This window comes from Taudactylus pleione, unplaced genomic scaffold (genome assembly GCF_031769625.1).
Source record: "Taudactylus pleione unplaced genomic scaffold, aTauple2 ptg001351l, whole genome shotgun sequence".
Lineage (NCBI taxonomy): Eukaryota > Metazoa > Chordata > Amphibia > Anura > Myobatrachidae > Taudactylus > Taudactylus pleione.
Window position 1 is genome coordinate 1,595,248 of NW_028285751.1, and position 16,315 is coordinate 1,611,562.

General features: G+C 49.8%; 1 protein-coding gene across 1 annotated transcript in view; it reads left to right on the forward strand.

The window, feature by feature from the left end:
* RECQL4 (RecQ like helicase 4) overlaps nt 1-16,315 on the forward strand; it is a 324,140-nt gene that overhangs the window by 184,533 nt on the left and 123,292 nt on the right. The window contains exon 16 of the mRNA XM_088463386.1: nt 14,192-14,387. Within this exon, the coding sequence (XP_088319512.1) occupies nt 14,192-14,387 (196 nt within the window). The remainder of the gene's footprint in view (nt 1-14,191; nt 14,388-16,315) is intronic.

Here is a 16,315-nt window from a genome sequence, read left to right on the forward strand (position 1 = left end):
GATGGTGCAGGAAGATCACCCTCTATAGATGGATGGTGCAGGAAGATCACCCTCTATAGATGGATGGTGCAGGAAGATCACCCTCTATAGATGGATGGTGCAGGAAGATCACCCTCTATAGATGGATGGTGCTGATGGTGCAGGAAGATCTCCATCTATAGATGGATGGTGCAGGAAGATCACCCTCTATAGATGGATGGTGCAGGAAGATCACCCTCTATAGATGGATGGTGCAGGAAGATCACCCTCTATAGATGGATGGTGCTGATGCTGCAGGAAGATCACTCTCTATAGATGGATGGTGCAGGAAGATCACTCTCTATAGAAGGACGGTGCTGATGCTGCAGGAAGATCACCCTCTAAAGATGGATGGTGCTGATGGTGCAGGAAGATCACCCTCTATAGATGGATGGTGCTGATGGTGCAGGAAGATCTCCATCTATAGTTGGATGGTGCAGGAAGATCACCCTCTATAGATTGATGGTGCTGGATGATCACCCTCTATAGATGGATGGTGCTGATGCTGCAGGAAGATCACCCTCTATAGATGGATGGTGCTGATGCTGCTGCAAGAAGATAACCCTCTATAGATGGATGGTGCTGATGGTGCAGGATGATCACCCTCTATAGATGGATGGTGGTGATGGTGCAGGATGATCACCCTCTATAGATGGATGGTGCTGATGGTGCAGGATGATCACCCTCTATATATTGATGGTGCAGGATGATCACCCTCTATAGATGGATGGTGCTGATGGTGCAGGATGGTCACCCTCTATAGATGGATGGTGCTGATGCTGCAGGAAGATAACCCTCTATAGAAGGACGGTGCTGATGGTGCAGGATGATCACCCTCTATAGATGGACGGTGCTGATGGTGCAGGATGATCACCCTCTATAGATGGATCGTGCTGATGGTGCAGGATGATCACCCTCTATAGATGGATGGTGCTGATGGTGCAGGATGATCACCCTCTATAGATGGATGGTGCTGATGGTGCAGGAAGATCACCCTCTATAGATGGATGGTGCAGGAAGGTCACCCTCTATAGATGGATGGTGCAGGAAGATCACCCTCTATAGATGGATGGTGCAGGAAGATCACCCTCTATAGATGTATTGCTGTGCTTAGCAGATGGTTTTTATGTAGCGTTGTTTTGATGTGAATGAGATTAATGGCTACGTCTGCAGGAACATATATGTATGTGATGGGAAAATGGAGGATTGATGGTCTGGTAATAACAGTATACTTACTGTGACACAGTTAGGTTAGGGGGTCCCTCTCCTGGGTAGAGGACTCCTTCCTTTCACACACAGCAGCTGGGAAACAGTACGCCAGACTGGATGCAAGTACAAGCTGGTCGGCGCCAGTCTTTATTGTACAATGTCAGAAACAAACATAAAGAAAACATAAACATAAATCCTAGCCCTGTCGGGGCACTAACTTCACAGGTAGTTCCCTCACTACCAGAACCTGGCAGGGCCTAATGCCCTCACCAGCAACAAAAGCACAGCACAACACTCACGGATAGATTTTCAAGTGTCTCTGAGCAAACTTCCTGTCTGCTCTCCCAGGTGAGACAATCAGCCCTCAACACGCTAGGCTTATATTGGCCACTCTCAGGTGGAAACCCTAACAAGCCTGTTACCAGGCTGCGAGAGCCAAAACCTGGAGTGGCCGTGGGTGGAGCCCTCCCTCTCCTCTCACCCACAACCCCCAGGTCCCAAACCGGCTTTTCAAAAAGCCGAGACTCAAGCCTGCTACACTGCAGACTTTCTCCTGGGGGTTTAAAACACAAAAGAGAGGAATCTGGGACAAATGTACCTGCCACAGACCACTTTACCAGTGATCCTATCACATAACGTACAGGAAAGCTATGATGCTTGTGCTTTTAGTTCTCTGCACTATGGTCCTGATCCAGGTTGGTTCGCACACAGTCGGCCGATGTTTGCATTCTGCGTATACACCGCAGTACATGTGCGTGAACCGACCGCTGTGATCGGGAATCGATGGCAGTAAGCACGCAGTCCCATGACACACAGATTGACAGGAAGTGACCGTTTTGTGGTGGTCAGGTGAACGCAGGCTGGCCTGTGCATATGAATGCCGTTACAGGGGCGTGCCTGTGCATATGAATGCCGTTACAGGGGCGTGCCTGTGCATATGAATGCCGTTACAGGGGCGTGCCTGTGCATATGAATGCCGTTACAGGGGCGTGCCTGTGCATATGAATACCGTTACAGGGGCGTGCCTGTGCATATGAATGCCGTTACAGGGGCGTGCCTGTGCATATGAATGCCGTTACAGGGGCGTGCATAATTAAGCCCCCTGTGATTGTATACGTAGCCAGAGATCTAGTTGGTGGCAGGAAGTTTAGTAGTTTGTGTCGCACCTCATGGTCAACCACAACTGTGCGTATGGTTCCGATGTTTTCGCTGACTTACGGATACATATCATGGGAAGTGGGCGGCTGTATACAGTGGTGGGTGTCTTGGTATAGTGCCGCGATTGCGTTCATTAGCATATTTCTGCAGCGAGCGGGTGCGTGCGAATGCAGCCTTGAGACCACCTGGATCAGGCCCTATGTTCTAAGCATGTTTGATATAGAGTAGATACAGAGATACGTGTGTATATATGGAAGACACTGGTGACTTGTACACTTATGCTGATGCAGACTTTAATGGTAAATGTGGATATCACACTGGCTCAGAACCTATTAATGTGACCTAATAGCATTAATTTAAACCAAACGAGGAACAAAACTATATACACCCATTGGAAACTGAATTAAACTGCCCAGGTGAACACACTCGAAAAAGGGTAATCCTTCAGAGTCCAGATAATATCACAATAATAAGTATGGTGGTCGCTCACATCAGCTTAATGATATTGCACAGGTGCTTGTGAAGGGCGAGGTTTACACTGAACCACAGAAGAAAGGGTGATTTCCTCCGGCACACTGCAGCAATATCAACAAAAATACTTGAATCCTACATGTTGATAGAAATTCAGAGGTATTAGTTACATACATTTGCAAATATGTGATTAAGCGCCGGGCCAACGTCAAGTCTCCTCTATACCGGCATCCCTAACCTTAAGGGGTTCACGTCCGAGGTGCAAGGACCATCCCCAGGGCATCACACGAAAAGGGAAAAAAGGTGATCGTGATGTGTAAAGAGAATACAATAAGTGTTAATATAATGAGAGAATTAAAATTACATAAATAATGAACGAACAGGAAGCAATCGGTAAGCCGACTGCCTAAATATCGGCAGCCGGCTTCCCGACTGTCATTTCTCGGCAAGGGTGAAATGCCGGGCGTCTAGATGTAGACGCCCGCATTTCCCCGACGCCGGGAGACCGGCACCCCGATCGTAGTGATGCCGGGTGCCGCGAGCGGACAGCCGCGGGGGGGAGGGTTAAGGTTTAGGGCTCCCGGGGGGACTTAGGGTTAGGCACCCCCCCCGGGAGGGTTAGGGTTAGGCACCCCCCGGGGGACTTAGGTTTAGGCAGCGGGGAAGGGGGTGGTTAGGGTTAGGCACTTAGAGGGGGGATTAGGGTTAGGCACTTAGAGGGGGGATTAGGGTTAGGCACTTGGGGGGGAAGTTAGGGTTAGGCACCCCTAAGGAGGGTTAGGGGGGTTAGGTTAGTATATACTCACCTATTCACGATCGGGTTTCCAGCGATGTCGAGCTTTCCGTTGCTTCTAACTCTGCTTTTGTCGGGCTGCAGCTGACGGGCGGCGGTATTTCATACCCATTCCGAACGAACAAATAGAAAGGTGATGAAAAAGTATCTATGTGAATTAAGTGGTGATGCCCTGATAAAGGCCCAGCCAGGGCAACTCCGTTGGACCCCACGCCCAAACGCTCACCCCAAAATAATTGGTGCTACCTAATAGTAGCACCCACTCTGGGTCATATAATCACAAATTAATGTACTGCATAATAACAGCACATGTATAAGCCGAGAGCTGACTCACCTTGGAGGTACCCCAGAAACCTCCACATGGCACTATAAGGACCAGCACATACTCCCAATGCTGGCTCCCTTCATGCCTCTCAACTGCAAATAAAAAGTATGGTGATCGCTCATATCAACTTAGTGATATTGCTCAGGTGCTTGTAAAGGGCGGGGTTTATACTGAACCACAGAAAGAGTAGAGGAGCCTTGACGTTGGCCCGGCGCTTAATCATATATTTGCAAATGTATGATACTAATACCTCCTGAATTTCTATTATGTAGGATTCAAGTATTTTTGTTCATATTACTGCAGTGTGCTGGAGGGAATATTTTTTTTTCTGTGAATATCACAATAATCTCCTTTCACAGGGACAAATGTGTTGTCTTGAAAGAGTTCTCCTGTGTTACGGGTGAATAGTTGCGGCTCCCTTATTCATGGTTCTTAATGATGGACACCGCACAATAATTCTCGCTCCTGTGGGACTTTTGTTTGGCGATTTATGATGTTATCTCCTTTACATCTGGTAGGTGGACCTCTATCCCTAAGGAGCAAAAGGGTGGGCTGATAAAATGCTTTTAATTGTTATTACCATTTGAGTGTATTCACGTTAAATTTGCTTTTACTTGTCTCTGCGCTACTATTTTGTGTGTTTGTGTTTTCTTGATCCCATTGCTGATGAGTGAGAAGACGCACCCTCTGATCACAATAGGGGAGAGGGAGAAGGAGTGAGAATTACTGTGCGCTGAGCATCGTTACGCCTCATCTATTACATTTGACCCTGCGAAAGGAAATACTAACGATGATTATTGCGATTTCCTTCTTCAGGGTCCATAGGGGCTCCACAAGGTTCACCTTGGGGTATAGCTGGATCTGGAACCACAGGCACCACACAGTTAAAGCTTTAGCTCCCTGGATGCACTGGGTCCATCCTCCTCTATACCCCGTCCCCGAGCCATAGACACCTCAGTTTAAGTTGGTGCTCGGCCGGAGTCTGGTCACCGTTTGCGCAGGGGGGCTGATTAGCAGCCCCTAAGCTTCATTTTATTTTAAGATTTTTAATTTATTTTATTTTTTACAACTCTTCAGAGCGGTAGCGTCGGACTGTCCATAGGACGTCCAAGCTACTGCTCCTACACCCTGCCGGCGCCGCAACGCCTTTACAGATCTGGGGATCGTGGCGGGACCCCAGGGTCTGTACTAGCCGGGCTCTGGGAGTATCCCAAGGATGCCGCAGGATCGCCGGGGAACAGGTAACGGTCGCCTCTTGTGTTGACCCATGAGTGCATGCAGTCTCCGGTCTCTGGGGACGGACCGGAGGCGCTAGCAGTGGCGGTGGCTCCCCTTCTCCGGAGGCATACCACGCGTGACTACTAGACCACCAGGGAGTTATACCGGCAGCAGTTAATTGCTAGCCAGGGGAGGCAGCCTTCCCTGTTTAGCGGCTCCTCCCCTCGCCTCAACGAGCCTTTCCGTTCGGGTCTGGCGTTGCTGAGCTGCTCTCCTCCTTCGGCCACTCCCCCTCTGAGTTCTCCGGCGGCATCGCGTGGATCGCTCCTCCTTTATACCTCTCCCCTGCTAGGACAGTGTACACAGCACTATAGCCCTCCCAGACACTGACTCTGGGCAGGGTGAATATAGTGACAAGGTGCAGTGAGTGTTACTTTCTGCATTGTATGTGACTTTTACTAGCGCTGACTGTGCTTTATTTCTAAATACTGTCAATCACATCTGTGGACCTGTGTGTTGCATGCTTGTGGGTTCACCAGGGGTGGACCACTGGACTTCCCTATAGTCATAATATATAATATATAGTCCCTGTGGGACCACATCATGTATGGCTGCACCCTTTTGTGAGTGGGTCTAGCATGTGAGATGCACCCACTCACAGGAGCATGGCATAGCACCCAGCAGCTGGAACTAAAGTAGTCACTACTGTATTAGGATGGCGGGACAGTCCCATAATAGCTGCATTTCTTGTCAGGCTGTATATAGATGCTAAAATGTAACACACAAATTAAAGTGCTTCTACTTTACTTTGTACATCTCTCATGTAAATAACACAAACAATCTATTTTCTATCATAGAGATAGATGTATGAAGGACTTAATTTTTACATAACATCAGGTCGACTTATACACACACATTCCGCAGCACATATCCTAACCCACTGCTCCATGCTCCTTCTTCACTATCTACCCCTCTGTGTCGCCCCTGTCTGTCTGCCCTTCCCCTTTAGAATGTAAGCTCTCACGAGCAGGGCCCTCATCCTCACGTGCTTCTCCTCCCCCTACTTATAGTATAATTTACTCCTAACTCCCTACAATGGCACCTACCACCTGGTTGCTCATGTCCTGCTGCTTGTGTTTTGCAGCTGAGTTTATAACCTTGTCCTTGTCCTGCATTGTTTTGTATTACTATTAACTGTTTTTCTTGTGTGCTCATTTATGTACTGTGTAAGGCGCTGCGGAACCTTTGTGGCGCCATATAAATAAAGGATAATAATAATAATATATATAATTACACAAAAACTCTGGTGCGGCACTTGGGGCTATGCAAACGTCCAGAAAATACAACACTGCTAGTTGTTTCAATCATTTACATGATTTTCGTCAGGTAATACACAGAAATTACAGACATCTTACCTTATAGCTTTACACCCAGCAAGTGATAACCAGCACACCACGTTCCAGCACAGAGCAGGTGTGGGCGCCCATTAGTGACGTCAACCGCAACGTAATGCAGTCTCTGTCAGTGAGAAAGGAGCAGAACCCATCACCATGGAGACAAAAACACGACAATATCGCAAATCAGGAGTTCGGGGAATATGAAAAATAAAATGCATGTACAGAGCTGGCCAATCAATGATAAGATCACAGTACATAATATATAATATAAAGCACAGATAAATGCAATAATAAATTAACTGAGGCATGCTTTGGGTAAGACCTCATTGAAACCTTTTAGGGGCAATGACATCAAGATAATGAATCCAAAATGATTCACGTTTTAAAAGCATCAGATTCCTATCACCTCCTCTTGTGGGTTCACTAACATGATCAATCATTCTGTATTTGAGACTTGAAAGATTATGACCAGCCTCAATCAAGTGGCGAGCCACTGGTTGGTCACTAGTACCCTTAGTAAGGTCTTACCCCTAGCATGCCTTTCTCAACGCGGGACGGGTTACTACTCTACTCTGTTTCTGGTTCAGAAACCCAATGGGTCTCATCGGCCTATCCTCAACCTAAAGTCGCTGAATAAGTTCCTCAGAGTGCCCAAATTCAGGATGGAAGTTTTGCGTTCCATCATTCTGGCTATGGAAGCTGGGGATTACATGGTCTCCCTGGACATCCAGGACGCTTACCTCCATGTTCCTATAGCACCTTCACACCAGCGGTATCTGCAGTTTACTATTCGTCAGCACCACTTCCAATTTCAGGCTCTGCCCTTTGGCCTCTCCACGGCTCCAAGGGTATTCACCAAAATTATGGTGGTCATGGCTGCCCATCTGCGGAGCCAGGGTTTACGGTTTCTGCCATATCTCGATGACCTCCTATTGCTGGCAAGCTCTCTAGGTACTTCTAAAACATCTGCACCTGACGATCGCTTGTCTGCAAGCGCACGGGTGGCTGATGAACTGGAAAAAGTCCTCCCTGATTCCATAACAAAGGATGGTTCATTTGGACGCCCTCCTGGATTCTAGTCAGTAAAGGATCTTTCTGACTCCAGAAATTATTCCCTACTTATAACTACGAGTGTGCAGTTGCCTGAGGAGTTGCCGCGTGTCTGTTCACTCGGCAATGAGGGTTCTAGGGGACATGGTGGACTATTCCCAATTCCATTCCAGGCCCCTGCAGGGACTGATTCTATCCAAATGGAACAGGTTACCACACCGGGTCTGGACTCAGATGCTGGTATTGTCTCCGGAGGTGCGCCTATCGGTAGCTTGGTGGCTTCAGACATCTCATCTCACCAAGGGTCACCCCTTTTGGATCCCGGACTGGGCTCTGCTCACGACAGATGCCAGTCTCCGGGGTTGGGGTGCAGTGACAGATCCACTTTCACTTCAGGGCTGTTGGACTGTGGTAGAAGCATTTCTCCCGATCAACATGCTGGAACTTCGGGCCGTGTACAGGTCCTTCCAGTTGTCCGGTCACGCTCCTCGAGGGGGTCCCGCGGTGAGTCCCTGCTGAGCACATGGTCCACAGTCCCCAGGCAGGGGGCTCCCTGGGGACTGGCTGCAGCGTGGAGCCAGGCACTAACCTGCGCTTCCACTACCCCCCTGGGACAGCGGGCCGCAGCTGAGCGGCAAGAGCTGCGGCGTCCCAGGGGTTAATTGCATGCCAGGGGAGCGTGCCTTCCCTGTATACAGCCGGCGCCTCCTCCGCTGCACACAGCCCTCTCTGCGCTGCCGATTGGCCCTGTGGCAGCTCTCCTCCCCCAGGCCAGCCTCCTCTCTGCTCCTCGGTGGCCATCTTTGTATGGTGAACGCTGCTGGAGCTGATGATCGGTGGCATCGTGGTCTGGGTCCCCCGGCATACCTCTCCTCCGTTGACTACAGGTCTGTGTATGCAGCGCTGTGTCCTACCATACTCTGTGTCTGCGTAGTTGAGGATCAGCGCTGATAGTGCAGGAATTGATTTATGTGCATTGTATGTGACTTCTGCTAGCGTCTGCTGCCTGTACTTTCACTTTCTACTGTCAGCCATTTCACTGTCCCTGCTCTTCCTCTGCTAAAGCCCTTGCAGTGCGGTGCTTGCAGGGTGGTTCTCCCACTATACTAACGAGTATCAGTGAGAGGGGTCAAATACTTACCATCATGTCTGAGAGTGAATTTCCTCTCCAGCTTATGTGTACTAAGTGCAATGTACCAATAGCGGAGGGGGAGGGTAACGCGGAGGGGCTATATCGGCAGTGTTATTTATTGGCGCGGCCAATTACTGTCACGGCTCCCTGGAACCTCCCTGGGCTTGTTTCACTAAGGCGCTTACAACCCTAGTGGGCCAGTTAGCTCCACCACCTGCGTTTTCCCAGATGGGATTGTCCCAGCAGTCAGTGGTGTAGTCACCCATGCAGGGGTTCCCGAGACAACTGATGGTACCCCACAGTCTCCCTATTACCCCTCCCCAGGTTTCCCAGGAGCCTGCGTGGGTTAATTCACTGACAAATTCTGTACAGCATTTGTCGGAACTGTTACAAGGGGAGTCTGTGTTGCGGCCGCATTAGCGGCCTGTGGCGTCTGTCTGTTCCTTATGAGGAGGACGTGATGTCCGATGATGGGGAGATTCTGGATCTATCTGACCAAGAACCTCTCCGTACTAAAGAGTTTGACGCTAAGTCAAAAGTTTATATTCCTGGCCTTAATCGGGCAGTTCGCACGGCTTTAGTCATTGAGGATGATGATCCTTCGGTGTCCAAGTCCAGACCGGCTATGGCCGTGTGTTGGGTAGCCAGAGCTATGGAGCGCTGGGCTGATAGTTTAGAGGCGTCTTTGGACTCTGACTGTTCGGCTGAACAGGCCGAGTTGGTGGGCAATCTCCGGGATTCGGCTTTAGATATCAGTATCCTCACCTCTAGGATTTCTTCTGCAGCTGTTGATGCTCGTCGCACCTTATGGTTGCGATCTTGGAAAGCGGATGCTGATTCCAAAAAGGGCTTAGAAGCTTTGCCTTTTAATGAAGAAGTCCTATTTCGTCCGGATATGGACAAATTCTAGCTACGCTGGCAGCAGCCAAATTGGCATGTCTCCCGTCTGCTGCGGTCCCATCAAGTTCTGGTACGTCGTCCTTTCGGCCTTACAGGGCCCAGGGTAGGCCTAAAGCACAGTCTTTTCCCCGTCAGGCTGGGCCCAAGAAATCGGGCAAGCCCAGGAAACAGGCCTGGAGTACCAAACGTCCGGCCCCTAAGTCAGATGACAAACCTGCGGCCTGACGGTCCGGGCCTCCTTTTGGGGTATCCCAAAGTGGGAGGTCGCCTGCTTCTGTTCGCCCAGTGTTGGTCGATGACCACGACAGACAATTGGGTTCACGAGGTGGTTTCTCACGGGTATGCCCTCTCCTTTCGGCACAGGCCCCCATCCCTGTTCTTCACCACAGGCCTTCCATTAGACCAGAACAAAGCCTTGGAACTGCGGAAGGTTTTGCACACTATGCTCCAGGCTGGAGTTATAGTGCCTGTTCCATTCTCCCAGAGGGGCCAGGGTTTCTATTCCGATCTCTTTTTGGTGCAGAAACCCAATGGGTCGTACCGTCCTATACTCAACCTCAAGGCCCTCAAGAAGTCCTTGAGGGTGCCTCTGTTTCGGTTGGAGACCCTACGGTCCATCATTCTGGCGCTGGAACCTGGGGATTACATGGTGTCATTGGACATACAGGACGCTTACCTGCATGTCCCTATTCTTTTGCGCCATCAGCAGTTCCTCAGGTTTGCAATCCGCAACGATCACTTCCACTTCCGGTCATTACATTTTGGCCTGGCGACAGCACCACGTGTTCACCAAGGTCATGGCGGATTACCTGCGGATGCAGGTAGTCCGCATGTTACCGTATCTGGACGACCTTCTGTTGGTGGCAGGATCTCCAGAGCTCCTTCTTCGCCATTTGGACCTGACGATTGCAGTACTGCAATCACGGCTGGTTGATAAACTGGCAAAAGTCCACCCTGATCCCATCTCAGAGGATTCTGCACCTCGGAGTCTTGTTGGTCTCCAGACAGCAGCGGATCTTTGTGACGGGGGAAAAGATCTCTGCCTTGCAGTTGAGGGTGCGCAGTTGTCTACAGAGTCGCCGAGTGTGTCTGCACTCGGCGATGAGGTTGCTGGGCTCCATGGTGTCAGTATTCGACATGGTGGAATATGCCCAGTTTCACTCCAGACCTCTGCAGCAATTGATCCTGTCCAATTGTAATGGACTACCTCAGAGTCTAAAGTCCCAGACGATGGTGCTCACTCCGAAGGTTAGCCTGTCTCTAGCCTGGTGGTTGCAGACGACCCTCCTCAACAAGGGTCGCCCATTTTGGGTGGCGAATTGGGTCCTGTTAACAACGGACGCCAGTCTTCGGGGCTGGGGAGCTGTCACGGGTCCACACTTGTTCCAGGGCAGGTGAACTCAGGCAGAAAATGAGCTTCCAATAAACATCTTGGAACTCTGTGCGGTTTTCAATGCTCTCCAGCAGGCACATCGGGTTCTCCAAAGTCACCCTGTGCAGGTCCAGTCGGACAACGCCGCCACCGTGGCCTACATAAATCGACAAGGAGGAACCCAAAGTCGGGCGGTACTCACAGAGGTGTCCCGCATCCTGGTCTGGGCGGAGCGCAATCTCCCGGCTATATCAGCAGTATTCATCCCTGGGGGTCCTCAACTGGGAAGCAGATTTTCTCAGTCAGCAGGACATTCATCCGGGAGAATGGTCTTTGCACCAGGACGTCTTTCAACTTCTGGTAGACAGGTGGGGTCTTCCAGAGATAGACCTCATGGCGTCACGGCACAACAACAAGTTGCCGGTGTACGGGTCTCGAACAAGAGACGAAAAGGCGTCTCTGGTGGATGCTCTGTCCGTCCAGTGGACATTCCGGTTTGCTTATCTCTTTCCTCAGTTTTCCCTTCTTCCGCAGGTAATCCGGAAATTCAAACAGGAAGGGGGTACATTCCTGTTGTTAGCTCCCGAGTGGCCCAGGCGGCACTGGTTCTCGGACCTTCAGAGTCTGTCCGTGGACATTCCTCTGCGGTTGCCACTACGACCGGACCTGCCATCACAGGGTCCTTGTCTTCACCCAGACCTGGCTCGGCTGTCTTTGACGGCGTGGCTGTTGAGACGGCCATGTTAAGGTCCAGGGGGTTTTCCAGCTCTGTGGTGCAAACCATGCTAAGAGCTCGGAAGCCATCCTCTGCAAGGATATACCATCATGTGTAGCATACGTTCTTCCAGTGGTGTCGACCGAGAGGTTATGCCCCTCGGGAGTTCCGTCTGTCTAGAGTGTTGGCTTTCCTACAGGTGGGGCTAGACCATGGGCTTTGCCTTGCTTCCCTAAAAGTGCAGGTGTCTGCCCTGTCAGTCTGGTTCCATCGTAGGATTTCTACGCTCCCTGATGGTGCGCACCTTTATGCAGGGTGTTTCTCGCATTCAGCCACCTTTTTGTTCCACCGGTGGCTCCTTGGGATTTGGCTGTGGTTCTGAGAGCTCTCCAGGGACCGCCGTTTGAACCACTGGGCTCAGTGGACCTCAAATGGCTTACAGCTAAAACACTATTCTTTCTGGCCATTGCTTCGGCCAGGCGTGTTTCTGACTTAGGGGCTCTCTCCTGTAGACCCCCTTTTCTGATTTTTCATAGGAACAGGGCGGTGCTGCCACTAGTCCTCGATTTCTTCCGAAAGTTGTTTCAAGTTTCCACATCAACGAAGAAATTGTTGTGCCGGCTTTTAACTCACCTGATCTTTCTGTGGGTGAGGCCACTTTGGATGTTGTACGGGCCTTAAGGATTTATGTTGACCGCACTTCTTTGTTTAGGAAGTCGGACGCCTTGTTTGTCCTCTATGGCTTCCGTAAGAAGGGTTGGCCTGCTTCAAAGCAAACTTTGGCAGGTTGGATTCGTATGGCTATTTCTGAAGCTTATCTTCATGAAGGCCTTCCGGTTCCTTCCTCTGTGAGGGCACATTCCACTAGATCTGTGGGTCCTTAGTGGGTGGCTCGACGTGGTGCAACTGCAGTCCAGATCTGCACGGCTGCCACGTGGTCCTCTGTCCATACCTTTGTGAGGTATTACGCATTTGACACCTTTGTCTCTCAGGATGCTTCCTTCGGGCGGCGGATTCTCCTTTCAGCACAGGAGCGTCCCCACCCTTAAAGGATACTGCTTTGGGACATCCCCAAGGTATCCTGTGGATACCCTATGGACCCTGATGTAGAAAATGAGATATGGTAAGAACTTACCTTTGTTATCTCTATTTCTACGAAGTCCATAGGGTTCCACAGGACTCCCACCCTGTCGCACTTGTGCTGCAGATGGGCTTTACTCTGGTCACCGGTTTTTTTCCGTCTCCCTCTGGTGAGAATGTGATTCTTGTGTGTGTCCAGATCTTTTTTCTCTCTCTTCCTTCGGCCTATGGCTTGGTACGTAACTGAGATGCCTTGGCTCGGGGGCGGGGTATAGGATGGGGACCCTAGTGCATCCTGGGAGGCTGAAAACTTAACTCTATGGTGCCCGATGCCTGACGTCATCACCTATACCCCAAGGTATCCTGTGGAACCCTATGGACTTCATAGAAATAGAGATAACAAAGGTAAGTTCTTACCATATCTCATATTATTTTGGTGAAAATAAATAGTCCAGTCACATTGGGGTACTTGAGAATGGGTGTTAGTATATTCTTGTGTCTGTAAAGTGCACTTTTAAAAAAATGTGAAAAATCCTCCTGCTGCATGCACCTACAATCCTAAAGACCCTTGCCCCATCCATACAGCCCCCCCAAACCCCTGCCCCATCCTTACAGGCCCCCCAAACCCCTGCCCCATCCATACAGGCCCCCCAAACCCCTGCCTCATTCATACAGCCCCCCCCAATCCCCTGCCTCATTCATACAGCCATCCCCTGCCTCATTCATACAGCCCCCCAAACCCCTGCCTCATTCATACAGCCCCCCAAACCCCTGCCTCATCCATACAGCCCCCCCAAACCCCTGCCCCATCCATACAGCCCCCCTAAGAAACCTATTGTGCTACTTTTTATCCTTGTTCCCCCACTTTTTTTATTTTTGCTTAAAAAATGACATGGTTTTCTTTAGGTGTTCTCATGTAATTTATTATTATTTTTTTTGGCAGATGTGTCCTTTTTTTGGGGGGGAAAGTGGGCGAAGGGTTCTGAATCAGTTGCCCTCATTTGCACCCCACAATAGAGGTTTTGCACTTTTTTCCGTCTGCCACTCATTGGAGAAACTTTTCCGCCTTTTCCAGTGCATTTACTTTCTGCTCAGGCGACAACATCCTGGAATTGAATTTGGAGATAAGACTCAAACTGGCGAAACTTCTTTACGGCTTTTCGCGTCTAATTGAATCCGGCCCTGTGTTTAAAAAATGAGTTAGGAGCTGGTTGGTTGGTACTTTATCTCCATCCAAGGCTTAGTAAATAGCCCTCATGGTGTATAATACTTATATATATTTATACTGTATTAGGTTGTTTGTGGGATATAGTCTGTTGTTTTTTCTCACTTGTCTTTTTCCTTCTCCTTTAGGCTCTTGTCACTCTCTTGAAAGGTGAACGCTTTAGAAATCTGGAATCTGTTATTGTTTATTGTACGCGCAGAGAGGAGACGCAACGTTTAGCAGCGCTGTTACGTACCTGCCTCCAGGGAGTGATTGTGCAGAAAACACAACACAACACAACACAAGGGGATGTAGATCCACTCTCTGAAAGGAAGAAACTACAAGGTGAGATGTGGTGACTGACGGTGGTTAATAAGAGAGAATAAGGCGAAGGGAGTTATATCACACAAGTGAGATGTTTGTGGATGGTGGTAAGGTAACAGGTGGGAACAAACACTAAGGTAGAGTATGAAAATATTAGGGCTGTGCATTAATGACATATAGCAGTGGTTCTCAAACTCTGTCCTCAGCACCCCACACAGGTCACATTTCCCAGGTCTCAAAGCAGGTGCACAGGTGTAGTCATTACTCACTGACACATTTCCCAGGTCACCCAGCAGAAGCACAGGTGTACTCATTACTCACTGACACATTTCCCAGGTCACCCAGCAGGTGCACAGGTGTAATCATTACTCACTGACACATTTCCCAGGTCACCCAGCAGGTACACAGGTGTAGTCATTACTCACTGACACATTTCCCAGGTTACCCAGCAGGTGCACAGGTGTAATCATTACTCACTGACACATTTCCCAGGTCACCCAGCAGAAGCACAGGTGTATTCATTACTCACTGACACATTTCCCAGGTCTCCCAGCAGGTGCACAGGTGTATTCATTACTCACGGACACATTTCCCAGGTCTCCCAGCAGGTGCACAGGTGTATTCATTACTCACCGACACATTTCCCAGGTCACCCAGCAGGTACACAGGTGTAATCATTACTCACCGACACATTTCCCAGGTCACCCAGCAGGTACACAGGTGTACTCATTACTCACTGACACATTTCCCAGGTCACCCAGCAGGTACACAGGTGTACTCATTACTCACTGACACATTTCCCAGGTCACCCAGCAGGTACACAGGTGTAATCATTACTCACCGACACATTTCCCAGGTCACCCAGCAGGTACACAGGTGTATTCATTACTCACCGACACATTTCCCAGGTCACCCAGCAGGTACACAGGTGTATTCATTACTCACCGACACATATCCCAGGTCCCCCAGCAGGAGCACAGGTGTATTCATTACTCACCGACACATTTCCCAGGTCACCCAGCAGGTGCACAGGTGTAATCATTACTCACTGACACATTTCCCAGGTCCCCCAGCAGGAGCACAGGTGTATTCATTACTCACTGACACATTTCCCAGGTCACCCAGCAGGTGCACAGGTGTATTCATTACTCACCGACACATTTCCCAGGTCTCCCAGCAGGTGCACAGGTGTATTCATTACTCACCGACACATTTCCCAGGTCACCCAGCAGGTGCACAGGTGTAATCATTACTCACCGACACATTTCCCAGGTCACCCAGCAGGTGCACAGGTGTATTCATTACTCACCGACACATTTCCCAGGTCACCCAGCAGGTGCACAGGTGTACTCATTACTCACCGACACATTTGCCAGGTCACCCAGCAGGTACACAGGTGTATTCATTACTCACTGACACATTTCCCAGGTCACCCAGCAGGTACACAGGTGTATTCATTACTCACTGACACATTTCCCAGGTCTCCCAGCAGGTGCACAGGTGTATTCATTACTCACCGACACATTTCCCAGGTCTCCCAGCAGGTGCACAGGTGTATTCATTACTCACCGACACATTTCCCAGGTCTCCCAGTAGGTGCACAGGTGTATTCATTACTCACCGACACATTTCCCAGGTCACCCAGTAGGTGCACAGGTGTATTCATTATTCACTGACACATTTCCCAGGTCACCCAGTAGGTGCACAGGTGTATTCATTACTCACCGACACATTTCCCAGGTCACCCAGCAGGTGCACAGGTGTATTCATTACTCACCGACACATTTCCCAGGTCTCCCAGTAGGTGCACAGGTGTATTCATTACTCACCGACACATTTCCCAGGTCTCCCAGTAGGTGCACAGGTGTATTCATTACTCACTGACACATTTCCCAGGTCACCCAGCAGGTGCACAGGTGTATTCATTACTCACCGACACATTTCCCAGG